We start from the raw sequence: 15,826 nt of genomic DNA on the forward strand, positions 1-15,826 counted from the left end.
GCCTGAGTTACCTTTAATTAAAAAAAGTAGATGTAATTCTTTATTTTTAAACAATTAAATATTTAAGATTATTTATGTTTAAGTATTTTCTTATGTAATTACAAAAATGAATCACAAATAAAATTATTTGTATTTAACTACTTGTTACTACAGTTACCACAATTAACATACACTAATTTATTATAAGAACATTTTTAATATGTTTACTTCGATAACAAAAATACATTGTATTCAATTTCATATTGTTGTTTTTAATTATTAATTCAATATTTTTAAATTTTAATATTAAATTATTATTTTAAAGTAATGACTTATTGTTCTTTAATTAAGTATAATTAATATATGCATTTAATTACTTTTACTATTAAAATTGATCATACTAAAATAATTAGTATTGAATTATGTATTAATGCATTTAATTATTAACAAATTCTATATATTTATTTGCTTTTTAACATTAAAGGTAAACAATAAAATACGCTTATTTAATTATTTAGAAGTATTAAAAAGTAATTATTTTTTAAACATCATTATGTTTTATTTGTTTACTTATTACTAAGTAATTATTTATTTAATTTACTTATTCATGATAAAATAAAAATAGTTTGACATGAGTGCGTGATTGCGCATGCGGGGGGAGGCTCGGCTGCACGTCATGCTAGCCACGCCCCAAACCCGGAAGCAGCTCATTCTAGCGGAGGAGTGTCCAGCGTCTGGAAGCTCCGGTTACCGGGGATGAAACACAGATTTCCTCCGGCTGAACGCGGCGTCCGGCGGCGGTGAAATTGTGAATAAACCCCGGGCAGCTTAAACTCCGCTGTCTGTTTGTTTATTTGTTTATTTGTGGGTAAGAAGCTGAGTGTTTCCGCTCTGTTGTTGTTGTTATTGTTGCTTAGCTGAGTCAAGCTAACCGGACACGAGTTGAGGTCCACAGCTGACGGCTGAGTTTCCTACCGGGCTGCCGGTTATCAGGTCAGTACCGACGGTAGGGAGGCTGTAAAGTTCCCATGAGGCTTTGCTTTGTTTACTTCTATTAGCTGTTAGCTGTTAGCATCAGTGTGGCTCCCTCCTCCTCTGTCAGGGTGATGTCATCATCCAGAGCTCAAAAACAAACCAGTTTCTGCTCCAAAATCACATCCTGTCACATTAAAATACTAAAATATAGAACATACAGCATATCTAGATGATAAAAGCCTGTTATCAGCTCATTCAAAGCTGTGAAATAGGAATATTGGGTATATTTAATAACCCTAATAATCCATATATATCGACATATAATACATTAGATTATGTGCTGTGTTGTTATTTTTCTATTTAGGGACAAATATGTGCATTATATATAATAATCTTTACCATATTAATATACCTCTCATTACCAGCAGCTCCTCAGATGTTGCTGGTTTTCTGGTAACACTCCAAAAAATAAAAAAAAAATTGTCTGAGTTATCTTGATGTTCAGGGTCTTTTTGAAGCTATTTTCTGACATTATTCAAGAAATCAATTCATATAATGTACTGATCATGGAAATAAATGCTGGGAGCAGACTCAGCTGTACTTTCATTAAATAATATCATCTTTGTCTTGGTTTTCTGTGTATTAATGGCTTTACAGACAGTAAAAAAATAAATAAAAAATGACAAAAAAATCAGGTATTCAACAAAAATCAATGCATCAGAAGAATTAATAATGTAGGTAATTGTAGGTTGTGATAATTACTGTACAGAGAGAGAAATGAAAGCACTTTGACCATGCAATAAAACTAAAAATAGGAGTTTAAAACAGATGCATTCAAAAGTAAAAGTACTATAAATACTGTTCAGTTGAAGCTGCAGCAAAGTGGAGTTTTGTCTAATTAATATGTAGTTAAATATGTGCAATGCTGTTCTTTCTAGAACTAGTTCTTAGGTATATTTTGGTTTATTTAGTAGTTTTGTACAGATATCCGTCAAATATTTGCAGTCTTTGCTGTTTTAACAATGCAGATTTCCCCACTGTGAAATGAGTAAAGACTTATCTGATCTTATTTTATCTTTTCTCTTCCTTCAGACTCCAACATGCCGAAGGATTCAGATCAGTGTGAGGGAGGAGACAAGGAGGCGAAAGATGAGAGGAGGCAGGAAGCTTCTGAGGAGACAGTGAGGAAGAGGGTTCGAACGAACACTCCGAGTCCTCACAGAGGAAACACTCCACAAGGTAAATGTCACATTTATTATAACCATACAGCCACATTTATTCAGAAAACACGTTAAAAATCAACAAAAGTTCCATCAAAATGCTGCAAAAGTACAAATATAAAACCAGAGAACACAATTAATCCTCTTTTGCTGCCATTCAGACCCATTTTTAAGATTCTTTTTTGTTGTTTTATTCATGATAAACACTAAAATTAACAAGTACAGACTCAGTCCTAAAAGGATGTTAAAGCTTGGATGAATCTAAACTTTCTTCATCTTATAAAAAATAAGACTGAGACTATTTTGTTTCTGACCTTTTAGTTGATCTTCTAGTTTTATACAATCGATGTTTTGTGAAATACGATCAGCTCAGAGGTCAAAACTGTCTTTATTTTCACTGATGAATGCAGATTTATGTCCCACCAACTCTGAACAAGTTATTTGTGCCTTTATTACCTCCCTGTTTTAATTTCAGATTGTTTTAATTCTTTGTATGTGGATGCAGTCATTTTGGGATCATTTGAAGTCATTTTGGGACAAATTTTAGGTCCATTTTGGGAGTTTTTAGATCAATACCGCCCTTGTTTGGAAATTTTAACACAGTTTTTCCATTTTTAAGGGTCAATAATTATTAATTTTTGTCATTTTGTACAAATTTGAGTCATTCTGTGCAAGTTTCAAGTCACTTTGGACAGTCCTTGCCTAAATTTGGACAAATCTTTAGTCATTTTTGGCAAATTTCAAGTCATTTTAGATAGTTTTTGAGTCATTTTAACAGATTTTAGGTCAAAATACCTAAAAATCGAAACCTTGTCTGGTCAGACTTTCCAATCATCATATTCTACTGATGTTAGAGCCTCAAAATTTGGAGAAATGTCGACCAAAGACTGGATTTTAGTAGTAACGTGAATCTGTCCATAGATATGCACTTACAGGAACTTTGTGGAGACACAATGCCAGCCTTAATTGAAAATTTTTGACTTTTTTCCATTTTGATGGATCAAAAATTCAAAATATATCCTCTGTTGGATCCATTCAATCATTCTGATCTGATGGAAACTTTTCTGTCTGTGTTTTCACCACATTTCATGACTGTTAGAGTTTGATTTCTAAAGATATTGAACTCTTTAAAAGTTGGGTTTTCAACCCTTTGAAAGGCTTTTAGAAAGCTTGGACATAATTTTGTACAAATAAAACCATCTTTTTCCTCACAGCCAGCCCACCGAGGTTTGTGTCCGTGGAGGAGCTGATGGAAACGGCTAAAGGAGTCACCAACATGGCTCTGGCTCATGAAATCATGGTCAACCAGGCGTTTCAAGTCAAACCCACAGAGCTCCCAGAGGGAAGGTGAGGATCTGATCTAGAATCTGATCTGATACGAGTGTTTTTCTGCTGTAAAAGTAACTTTCTGTGTTTTGTTCCGCTTCAGTTTGGAGCGCAGGGTGAAGGAGATCATGCATAAAGCATTCTGGGATTGTCTGGAAGCTCAGCTGAAGGAGGAACCACCATCCTACGGACACGCCATCAAACTTCTGGCTGAGATCAAAGAGGTGAATGAATGTTGGGACTGTTTTATTTTAGTTTGGAGGTACAACGGATGATCAACAAGCTTTTGGACAGTTTATGGTGTGTTTCCATGGAGTTTTACTGTAATGTCTTTAATACGGATGCAAATTTTAAGCAATTTTATTCACCAATAGCCAACAGCATTGTCAATCAATAAGTAATAAAGCACTGAGCTTGATTCTATAAGTTACTGATCCATAAGAATGATGTACAAGGAGACTCTGGCTCTGGAGACTTTGGTTTAAATCCATGAGCTCTGGTTGGAGGTCATTAACCACCACATTAGTCTTTGTCATGGTACCCGTTGCTGCTAAACTCCCACAATTCTCTCTGCTTTAACATAAACTGTAGTCTGAGTGACGCCTCCTCTGGTCTCTACAGTATTAAACAGGAAGAGACTCCACCTGGTGGAACAACAAGGTACTACAGCTGATCTATGATACGTTAACGGACATGCACGACCTTCTTCTTCTTCCTTACCGGTTAATATATCGGAGCGGATATGAAATAGACTCAACCCACTAGGGTTGTTGCATCTGCTTGATTGTTTTACATCTCATATCATACACGAGGCAGAATAAGACCACATAAGTTGCATCAGGATGCATTATTTAAAGCATAATAGTGCTGACTGGAAGTCATTAACCTCCACAGAAGTCTTTGTCATGGTACCCGTTGCTAGCTAAACTCAACTCAACTTTATTATTTGTCCCTTGAAGGGCGATTTGTTTTGCAGCAGTTTAGACAAGCATTTCAGTAAGCAAACAAGAAAAACAAACAAATTTAAAGAAGTAGAAACCACATAAAACAGTAAAAACTTAATAAAAACCATGAATGGTAAAAATAAATGATGATAATAAATATCACATGAAACATAAGATCGACATGGACAGTAGCAGCAGTCTTGGTCATTCATGTATTCCGGTTTAGTTCAGTGCCGACAGTCGTCAGCAGCAAGCCAGAATAAAGTCAAGTAAAAACAGGATAAAGTGCATCGCAGTACATGATAAAGTACAGCAACAGAAAGGAACACAGATTATTACCTCCTCTTCTCGGTGTTTACAACTCGGATAGAGGTAACCGCAAAGGAGAACTTGTACCTGTTTTTGTGGTCTGTGGTTCTGCTAGACGAAGGCCGGAGGGGAACAACTTATGCTCCTGGTTAAGAGGATGAGTAGCATCCATAAGGACAGACTCTTTTCTTTTAACGTGTATAAAAAATGTCATCAAGACTGTTGAACATCCTTTTTCCTCATCTCCTCCAGGCTCTGCTCTCCTTCCTGCTGCCGGGCCACGGGCGTCTTCGCTCTCGTATCGACGAGGTTCTGGATCTTCCTCTGATCCAGCAGCAGGCTGAGAACGGAGCTCTGGACATCGGCCGGCTGTCCCAGTTCATCGTGGGGATGATGGGGTCGCTGTGCGCCCCCTGCAGGGACGAGGACATCAACAAGCTGAAGGAGATCACCGACATTGTGCCTCTGCTCAAGTAGGAAACCAGAAAAGCTATTTTTATCTCCGCATGTTCTGGGTCGTAGGTTATTTTTAGGATTTATAATTTCATTCCCGTCTATTAAAGAGCAGAAGGCAGCTTGTGGCGTTATCATTGGTTTTACAGTAATAAGAGCTTCCTAATCCAGACGCAGATCGACTGAAGGGAGTTAGAAGTGTCCTGATGTTTCCTACTTCCTGTTGCCTTCCTCTCAGGGCCATATTCTCAGTGCTGGACCTGATGAAGGTCGACATGGCCAACTTCGCTCTGAGCAGCATCAGGCCTCATCTGATGCAGCAGTCAGTCGAGTACGAGAGGAACAAGTTCCAGGAGTTTCTGGAGAAGCAACCCAGTAAGAAACCTGTCCTCCGTTCAAAGACTTTTATTATATATTATTAATGTAGAAACACTGGACTGGTGTCTGCAGACGGCACTCTTAGTATAGGCAGACATCAGTGGATGAAACACATTAAAGACCCCAAAAAAGCTGGAAAAAGTTCTTTACCTGAGCAGGTTTTTTGTTATCTCTAATAACTTCATCAATGTTCAGAGTTCTACCTTCAGACTGTGAATATTTCCAGAGTTCCATCGAGGAGGGTCCAGATTTATCACTTTTTAATGGACTTTTTCCATCATTTCTGAGCCTCAGAACTTCATCAGTCCAGCAGATAGAACCAGGACATTTAGGAGGAGAAACACGTCTGAGTTCTGGTAAAAACTGACACCAGATCAGTTTACATCCATCCAGGTGTCAGTCAGAAGACAAAGTGAAATTTGAGTAATTTAGGTTATTGTTTATGTAGTTTTGGACAATTTTTGTGTCATTCTGAACATTTTTTTGTCATTTTGGACAAATTTCGGAGAAATTTAATACATTTTTTGTGTAATTTTGCACAACTTGAACGACATTTTGAGCAATTTGTGATGAATAAAAAACACATTAAGCTATGTTTTAAAATTGCAGCCACATTAGTTTGATACTGTCACAATCTAAAGACTAAATCCAGTTTTTTCAAATCATTCTACACTTTTATTAGACATTTTGGACAAATTTTGAGTGGTTTTAAAGATTTCTGTGTCCTTCTGAACATATTTTGGTTCATTTTGGACAGTTTTTAAGTCCGTTTGGACCATTTTTGAGCATGTGCTCACATATATAATCTTGAATGTAATGTGGTTTAAACAGTAAAACTAACACAGAGTCATAGAAACAATCATTGGTTCCTGGGATGTATTTCTGTTTTCTGATAATTCAACAGAGAAAACTTTAAAAAGTGCATTCTGGGTAAACTTTCAAAGCTCATATCAGGATGTGTGATAGAACAGATGAATATATTTTCAAATTCTGGAGTTTTTTTTGTTTTGTATTTTACAGATTGAACTCCTGTTGTGTGTATAAAGACTAAACTGGTCCTTTCTCCTGCAGATGCCTTAGACTACACTGAGAAGTGGCTGGAGGAAACAGTGAAATGCTTGAAAGAATCAGAGGCAGCTGGTTGTAGCGCTGCTTCACCCGACTCACACCTTCCTCTTAATGTCCATAATCACGCTTATCTTCGTCTGCTGAGGTGGGACCACGCCTCAGACCCCTTCCCAGAGGTAAAAACAGTCTTCTTTATATGTCTTTTGTTGTATAGATTCAGTTTACTGTGTTTTACTTTTCCACCAGAAAGTGAGTTTGGAGATTTTTCATGCTCACTGAGACATTTCACCTGTGGAGTCATCATCAGGGTTCAAAATCTCCAGAAATAAAACTGTAACAGTCATGAAATTTGGTGAGGACTCAGACAGAACAGTTTCCATCAGATCAGAATGATTGAAGGGATCCAGCAGAAGATATATTTTGAGTTGTTGTTCCTTGAAAATGGAAAAAAGTGAAACATTTCCAATCCAGGTTGGTATTGTGGCTCCATAAAGTTCCTGTAAGTGTATAAATACACACGTGGACAAAATTGTTGGTACCCCTCAGTTAAAGAAGGAAAAACCCACAATTCTCACTGAAATCACTTGAAACTCACAAAAGTAACAATAAATAAAAATTTATTGAAAATTAAATAATCAAAATCAGCCATCACTTTTGAATTGTTGATTAACATAATTATTTTAAAAAACAAACTAATGAAATAGGGCTGGACAAAAATGATGGTACCCATAACTTAATATTTTGTTGCACAACCTTTTGAGGCAATCTCTGCAATTAAACGATTTCTGTATTTGTCAATGAGCGTTCTGCAGCTGTCAACAGGTATTTTGGCCCACTCCTCATGAGCAAACAGCTCCAGTTGTCTCAGGTTTGATGGGTGTCTTCTCCAAATGGCATGTTTCAGCTCCTTCCACATATGTTCAATGGGATTCAGATCTGGGCTCATAGAAGGCCACTTTAGAATAGTCCAACGCTTTTCTCTCAGCCATTCTTGGGTGTTTTTGGCTGTGTGTTTTGGATCGTTGTCCTGTTGGAAGACCCATGACCTGCGACTGAGACCAAGCTTTCTGACACTAGGCAGCACATTTCTCTCCAGAATGCCTTGATAGTCTTCAGATTTCATCGTACCTTGCACACTTTCAAGACACCCTGTGCCAGATGCAGCAAAGCAGCCCCAAAACATTACTGAGCCTCCTCCATGTTTCACCGTAGGGACAGTGTTCTTTTCTTCGTATGCTTGGTTTTTGAGTCTATGAACATAGAGTTGATGTGCCTTACCAAAAAGCTCCAGTTTGGTCTCATCTGTCCAAAGGACATTCTCCCAGAAGCTTTGTGGCTTGTCAACATGCATTTTTGCAAATTCCAGTCTGGCTTTTTTATGAGTTTTTTTCAGCAGTGGTGTCCTCCTTGGTCGTCTCCCATGAAGTCCACTTTGGCTCAAACAACGACGAATGGTGCGATCTGACACTGATGTACCTTGGCCTTGGAGTTCACCTTTAATTTCTTTGGAGGTTGCTCTGGGCTCTTTGGATACAATTCCAACGATCCGTCTCTTCAATTTGTCATCAATTTTCCTCTTGCGGCCACGTCCAGGGAGGTTGGCTACTGTCCCGTGGGTCTTGAACTTCTGAATAATATGAGCCACTGTTGTCACAGGAACTTCAAGCTGTTTGGAGATGGTCTTATAGCCTTTACCTTTAAGATGTTTGTCTGTAATTTTTTTTCAGATGTCCTGGGACAATTCTCTCCTTCGCTTTCTGTTGTCCATGTTCAGTGTGGTACACACCTTTTCACCAAACAGCAGGGTGACTACTTGTCTCCCTTTAAATAGGCAGACTGACTGATTATGAGTTTGGAAACACCTGTGATGTCAATTAAATGACACACCTGAGTTAATCATGTCACTCTGGTCAAATAGTTTTCAATCTTTTATAGAGGTACCATCATTTTTGTCCAGGCCTGTTTCATTAGTTTGTTTTTTTAAATAATTATGTTAATCAACAATTCAAAAGTAATGGCTGTTTTTGATTATTTAATTTTCAATAAATTTTTATTTATTGTTACTTTTGTGAGTTTCAAGTGATTTCAGTGAGAATTGTGGGTTTTTCCTTCTTTAACTGAGGGGTACCAACAATTTTGTCCACGTGTGTATGGATGGATCCATATTTCTACTAAAATCCAGTCTTTGGTCCACATTTCTCCAACTTTTGACGCTCTAACATCAGTAGAAGTGTTGAAGTTTGACCAGACAAGGTTCTAGTTTTTAGATGTTTAGACTAAATGTTGATGTGGACTCATTGGTAGGAAACAGAACCTGGTGTTCATAGAGGTCTAGATGTTGGTGTTCATAGAGGTCTAGATCAGGGGTCGGCAACCTTTAACACTCAAAGAGCCATTTCGACCCGTTTCCCACAGATAAGAAAACACCGGGAGCCGCAAAATCCTTTTGGCATTTAAAATGAAGACAACACTGCATATATCGCTTTTTTACCTCTATGCCCTTGTTAATCAGTCGCGATTACTTAATTACAAAGCCTCTAATTAGATAGATCCATTTTTAATTGTGTCCTTCCACTAATATTTATCTTACTTGGTTAATGTCATTTTTGCTCCTGGACCTCAAATGTTACATAATGTTAGCTGGAAATCAATGTTTTGCGAATGTCTATTTAACTTGTAAAATCTATTTATCTTAAGCTAATAACTTTTCTCCGGTAAGTCGCTGACCTATTTTTCCAAGACGACACTCTTCTGACTCTGACCTGCTGCCTGGATGTGACATCGAGCCGTGTTCTTGCGAGTAACGTGTATTACCCTATCATGAGTACTTTTGACTCAAAGACGTGTCTTTCTTGGAGTGGAGCTTTAATATACAGGCTTGCCATTCTTGAGTACAAAACGATGTGAAACTACAGGCGTTGCTTCTCCAGGAGTAAAATTTTAAAAAAGACATGAAACGCGTGGGAATCGGAAGCTCCGTGTTCTCTTTGCGCTCTCATGCACAGGCACAGCACATCCGGTGGAGTGACACGTCAAAGTAAGAGCGGTAATTTCACAATAAAAATCTATATTAAAATGCATTGAAACGCGCCTGAAAGGCAGAATAATGTATTTTCCAAAGTTACAGGGAGCCACGACAGAGGGCTGAAAGAGCCGCATGCGGCTCCGGAGCCGCGGGTTGCCGACCCCTGGTCTAGATGTTCATAGAGGTCTAGATGTTGGTGTTCATAGAGGTCTAAATTTTCCAAAAAAAAAAGCACTTTTTTCCAATTACAATGTGCAAAAATTGTTGTTTATTGCATTTTTTTTTGACAAAGTTGAGTCATTTTGGACAAATTTTAAGTTATTTTGAGCAAATGTTGCATGATTTTGAACAAATTCTGCCCAATCGTAGTCAAGTTTCAAGTCATTTTGGACAAATTTGGTCATTTTGGACCAGTGTCATCTCAATAAAGCAACCTTGCCCTTCCATGCTTCCCAAATCCCAGATTTTCCTCATGTAGAGCCTCAAAAGTTGATGAGATGTCGACCAAAGACTGTATTTCAATAGAAATATGGATCCAGCCATGTATGTACACTTACGGGAACTTTAGGGGGACACAATACCACTCTAGATGGAAAATTCTACACTTTATCTTTTTCATTTCCAAAGACTAATAACTAAACATGTGTCTTCTGCTGGATCCATTCAATCATTTAAATCTGCTAGAAACTATTCTCTCTGATTCCTCAACACATTTCATGACTGTTGGAGTTTTATTTCTGGAGATATTGAACAATTAAAATGGCTTTACAGGTATTTTTCAACAAAAACTCCCAAGTCTAAAGCCGTGAAGTTCTCAAAATTCAACCAAAATATTTTACAGAACTTAATTTTGGGTCCCGAATAACAAATAAATAAACTCTGAGACCAAAACCTTCCCCTCGTCCCCCCCAGACGGTGTTGATGGATCAGGTCCGGTTCCAGGAGATGCAGCAGGAGGCCGATCAGCTGGTTCTTCTGTCCTCGGTGCTGCTCATCGTTTACACCACAGCAGGAGAAGCCATCTCAGGCCTGCCGGGTCTGATGGACACCCTGAAGCACACCGTCAGCGTCATGCTGGCAGACATGCACTCACCGTGAGTTTATCTCCTAGTTAGGACCTGGTTTTACAGCTTGTTTCATGTCATGTTGATGCACAGCTGATGTTTCTTACTTGCTGTCTGCAGGTCTTTTAGTTTACAGGAAGCTTTAGCGACCGTCGGGGAGAAACTGTGTGTTGAACTGAGTCAGTGTCTTAGCCAGCATGGATTCTCTCCGTTCTCCGCTGACAGAAGCAGCACTTTGAAGGGACAAATCTCAGCCACCGTCCAGCCAGACAACAAAGTCCGCAAGCTGATGGGTAAAAACACCAACACCTATGATGACCCCCAACCCAGAGCTCCATAGAGGATGCTCCAGATTTATCACTTTTTAATGGACTTTTTCCATTATTTCTGAGCCTCAGAACTTCATCAGTCCAACAGATAGAACCATGACATTTAGGATGAAAAAATACAACTAAAATAATTTAAAAAGCTGGAAAATTACCCCAAAAACAGACAAATTAACCACAAAGAGACCAAATCGCCAAAAAAAGACCTGAAATCACAACAAAAAGAGACAAAATATCCACTGAAAGAAGCAAAATTACCACCAAAGGTCCCAAATGATCCCAAACAGATGCCAAATAACCACAAAAAATGACCACAAAAAGATACAAACTGTTACAAAATAGGTGAATATACCACAGAAAGTCACAAAATCTCCTCTAAAATTACCCCAAGGTTTTACTAGAACTCAGATTTGTAACTTTTTAATGGACTTTTTCCATCATTTCTGAGCCTCAGAACTTCATCAGTCCAACAGATAGAACCATGACATTTAGGAGGAGAAACATCTCAGTTCTGGTAAAAACTGACACCAGATCAGTTTAAATCCATCCAGGTGTCTCAGTCTGAACACTAAAACATGGGTACATTTTTTGTCATTTTGGACAAATTTCCAGTTATTTTTTTCTTTTTCTGGAGTCATTTTGGATGTTTTTGAGACATTTATGCAGTTTTTTTTATTTTTTTTGGACAATTTTGTGTAATTTTGAAGAATTTGTGCGTAATCATGGACTGGTTTTTGTAATTTTGGACATACTTTTAGAAGTTTAAGACAGTTTCAAGTAAACTTTGGAAAAATGTCTTGTCATTTGGACTAATTTTTGATGGATATGCTCTGCTAGAAACTGCAATAAGATCAGTTTTACATCCATCCAGGTGTCATGCCATAAAAGTTGTCCAAAAACAGTCCATTAAAAAGTGATAAATCTGGACCCTCCTCTGTGGCACTTTAAGGACCTAGTATCTTTGATCATTAAATAAAGTTACTGTAGATGACTAACCCGGTTGTTCTTCTTCTCTCAGAGTCTCGGGTTCAGAGCTACCTTTTAGCATCTCTGGAGTCGAGTCAACACCAGACTCCTCCTCCTCTTCCTGGAGGTTTGGTTCCGGTCAGCCGGGAGTTGAAGGAACTCGCCGTTCGCTTCAGTCGCCTCGTCAACTTCAACAAGCTGGTGTTCTCTCCGTTCTACCAGAAGATCTTGCAGGAGATCCTGACGTCTGGGGAGGTTCCCAGCAAAGAGACTTAAACACTGAAGGTTGAAAACATTTGACCTAGAATCAGAAAACATCAGAAAATGTGTCATCGCGTTCACTCAGTGTTGTCAAACGTCATAGTCGCGACCTTTCGATGTCCATCAGACATAACGTTCAGCATTACTAGCAGGTCTGGTTATCATTGGAATTAGTTTGATACCTGAGCTCACACCTGTGATTTAGTGTAGTTACCCTGCAGACTATACACAGAAACTACATAAAACCTTAGAGTAGGAGAAAATGTTAAGACTTTTCATTCAAAATAAGGTCAGAAAGACGACAGATTAAATCCTGTATTTATCAAGTGTCTCCGATATTTAATTAATGCACCAATCTCAGTAAAAATCTCCTGTATTTTAGTTACTTAACCCAAGAAATCATAACATTTCATAAAAGTCTACTTCCTCCTTATATTTAAAGGTCCCATAATTCAACGTTTTTTTAGTAAATTAATCAAAATCTGTCATTTCTTTAGCTCAAAATACCACAAAGATGCTTGATTTTCTCACAACTTTTGGTCTTATTCCTGTTCTAAATGGGATGTTTCAATGTCTGTAGCTTTAAATGAGCTGCTTCTAGCCCCGCCCCCTTCAGGAAGAAACTCTCTTTCTTAAATGTATCAAATTCTGTCATTTTTTTTAGCTCAAAATACGACAAAATTGGTTGATTTTGCCACAGTCCATCCATCCATTCTCTATACACCGCTTTATCCTCACTAGGGTCGCAGGGGGTGCTGGAGTCTATCCCAGCTAACTCAGGCGAAGGAAGAGGACACCCTGGACAGGTCACCAGTCTGTCGCAGGGCTGATTTTCCCACAGTTTTCCAGTTCTAAATGGGATGTTTCAGTGTCTATAGCTTTAAATGAGCTGCTTCTAGCCCCGCCCCCTTCAAGAAGAAAACTCTCTCTGCGTCTGTGATTGACAGCATGGAGAAAAATGACCACACTGGACCTTTAATTACAAACAAAACAGTGGAATTTCACATAACTTCAGTATTTCAGTGATTAATGATTCCCTGAACAGGTTTCTACACAAAGAAAGCGAACCAAGGGCGCCGTGTGCTGAGGAATCTGGGAGGAAGGCAGAGTTAGCAGGTGGAACGGGGAAGCGGCCGACAACTCCAGTGAAACAGAAGGGGAGCCAGGAAGGGAGATCATGGGGGGAAGCCGAGGGGGCGAAGTGCTGGCAGCGTTCAGGCAGGGGGTCCGGGGCTTGCATGGAATCAGGCAGGACAGGCAGAGGTCTGGACAGCTGGTTCCGCTGTGCAGAGAAAAGCAGAGAAAACGTATTGGTTAAGGTGTTAAGACACTGGATACAAGAGAGCAAACTGACGATAAAGTCGTGTTTATCAGTCCAGTGGAGGGATGAACCGGTCTTTTATTGTTGCAGGTGTAATCACAGGAATGAGTTCCAGCTGTCCAGACTCCAGGGAAACAGCAGATTGCCTGAGTGGAGGCAGTTGTATGCCTACACTCCACTCAGTGCAGGGCTGGAGGGAGAGAGAGAGGAAGGGGAAAAACAGATGGCAAAAGGGTTTTGGGATGCCAGGTGGGGGAGGAACGGGAGTGAGGAGGGAGCCTTGACATTTATGTATTTACGCAGAGAGAAAAATGCAAATTACGTACCACAAAATGACTTTGTAGACATCTAGCCTTCAACAAATAAGAAATACGTTGCTACGTCTTAAAACTGAGAGGAAAAACACAGAACAGTAGCACCAACAAACTCTAAATACACAGATAAACAAACCTTGACTACATGATGCTATAAAGTTCAAGACAGAAAAAGAAATATCTTTAACTGTAGCCTAAAAACTGACAAAGAAGATAGTGATTTCAGTGTTTTACGCCGTACATTTCGTCAGCTAGAAGCTCTAAATTTAACTAAAACTGTGTATGCACTGGGGCTGGACCTGAATATCCGAATATTCGTTCGCTACAGCGGTATCCGGATATTAATTTTGGTGTCCGAATACCCCCCCCCCCCTTGGACATTATGGGGCAGAACGAATATTTGAATATTCGTCTTTAATAGGACCCAAATATTTGGAGGCCAGAAACCACTATTCGGTCCAGCCCTAGTATACACCAACCCTAGAACCTTTTTATATACAGAAAGAGTTCATAAAGCTGATAAAATGCTTTTAGTTCATAGAACACAGAAGCTACTTCTACCATGAGACGTTTGATAAATACAGATCTTAACCATATATTCAGTATAGAACAGTTTTAAACTCGGTGCTGCTGTTTAATTCTGAGCTGCTCTTAATAAACAGATGACTGCATGTTGTGATTTACTCTGGAACTGTAGAAGAAACCAGAATCAGAAAGCCTTCAATAATCCCTGCAGGGACAGAACACTTTAGAACAGCTGCTAAAATATACATGAACAGAAGAAAGCAGCGAGGTCAGGTTTAGTTCAGGGTTGATTTATTGATGATTTGGAACCCAAAACTGAGTTCTGTGAAATATTTGGGCTGTATTCTGAGAGTTTTAACGTTTTCTGACCTGTGAATTTTTGTATTATCGTCAGAAAAACCAGAAGAACCATCTTAAGGGTTCAACATCTCCAGAAATAAAACTCTAACAGTCATGAACTGTGTTGAAAACTCAGACCAAATAGTTTCTGTCAGATCAGAAAGATTTAATGGATCCAGTAGAGGACAATTTTCAGTTATTGGTCTTTGAAAATGGAGACAGTTTTCAAACAACGCTGGTATTGTGTCTCCATAAAGTTCCTGTAAGTGTATATCTATGGATGGATCCATATTTCTACTAAAATCCAGTCTTTGGTCGACATTTCTCCTGTTGACGCTCTAACATCAGTAGAATCTGATGTGTGGAACATTTGACCAGACAAAGTTCATCCACTTTGATCTACCAGAGACTGTTCAGTGTGAGTCCTGAATCCTCAACATCCAGGATAAACATTTGACAGATCCGAGTTTTTGGTGAGACAGTAGAGTAACATGTTTCCTGAATTCTGTCTGGTCTGTGTTTGAGGGAAGTAAAAATAACAAAATATTACAGAAAAAAGGAAAATAATCCAAATAAAAGGTACTGAAGGGAAACTAGTCTGGTGTTTTGGACCAACTTGAACTGTAGCTGCTTTAATTAGTTCATTTTTAAACTCTGTTCACTTATTTATAACTTCTGTATTTGATTTTGCTTTAGTTTCGGGTCCGACATTTTTCATGTGTTTGTTTTTTTGACTGAACTTCCAACAGAACTGGCTGTAACTGTATTTCACTCCTGCAGGCAGAATGTTATCGCCTGTTTCCTGAACTAACGACGTCCAGTGTTCACGTCCACCGCACTGATATGTGTCTTTAAATGTTCATCCAGCACACCAATAAAGCATCGTTTGTCCCACACAGCCGGCTGTGAAACCTGATTTACCACCATGGATCAGAACTTTAACAGGAGCTGAAGTTCACTTTGTTGCTTCCAGCTGTTTAGGATTGTTTCCTCTGAGTTTATTAAATGCAGACAGCAGTAAGGATCCATGTTA

General features: G+C 38.7%; 1 protein-coding gene across 1 annotated transcript; it reads left to right on the plus strand.

Annotated features, from left to right (window-relative positions):
• The first annotated feature begins 663 nt into the window (after positions 1–663).
• tcp11l1 (t-complex 11, testis-specific-like 1) lies at positions 664–15,689 on the plus strand. The gene is made up of 10 exons (XM_022205089.2): positions 664–972; positions 2,047–2,193; positions 3,389–3,521; positions 3,604–3,724; positions 5,006–5,226; positions 5,445–5,581; positions 6,656–6,828; positions 10,590–10,771; positions 10,862–11,034; positions 12,086–15,689. Exons 2-10 carry the CDS (start codon positions 2,055–2,057, stop codon positions 12,307–12,309), a joined length of 1,503 nt encoding a protein of 500 aa, XP_022060781.1. The 5' UTR covers positions 664–972; positions 2,047–2,054; the 3' UTR covers positions 12,310–15,689.
• Positions 15,690–15,826: the final 137 nt, after the last annotated feature.

The sequence above is a fragment of the Acanthochromis polyacanthus genome, chromosome 8 (genome assembly GCF_021347895.1).
Source record: "Acanthochromis polyacanthus isolate Apoly-LR-REF ecotype Palm Island chromosome 8, KAUST_Apoly_ChrSc, whole genome shotgun sequence".
NCBI classification, from domain to species: Eukaryota; Metazoa; Chordata; class Actinopteri; family Pomacentridae; genus Acanthochromis; species Acanthochromis polyacanthus.

What these genes read in the sequence shown, in the direction of transcription:
- tcp11l1 (XM_022205089.2), top strand. Translation starts at nt 2,055, where the DNA reads ATGCCGAAGGATTCAGATCAGTGTGAGGGAGGAGACAAGGAGGCGAAA. An exon ending in GACATTGTGCCTCTGCTCAA is followed by an intron (nt 5,227 to 5,444) that starts GTAGGAAACCAG and finishes CCTTCCTCTCAG; the next exon opens with GGCCATATTCTCAGTGCTGG. An exon ending in CCTCAGACCCCTTCCCAGAG is followed by an intron (nt 6,829 to 10,589) that starts GTAAAAACAGTC and finishes CGTCCCCCCCAG; the next exon opens with ACGGTGTTGATGGATCAGGT.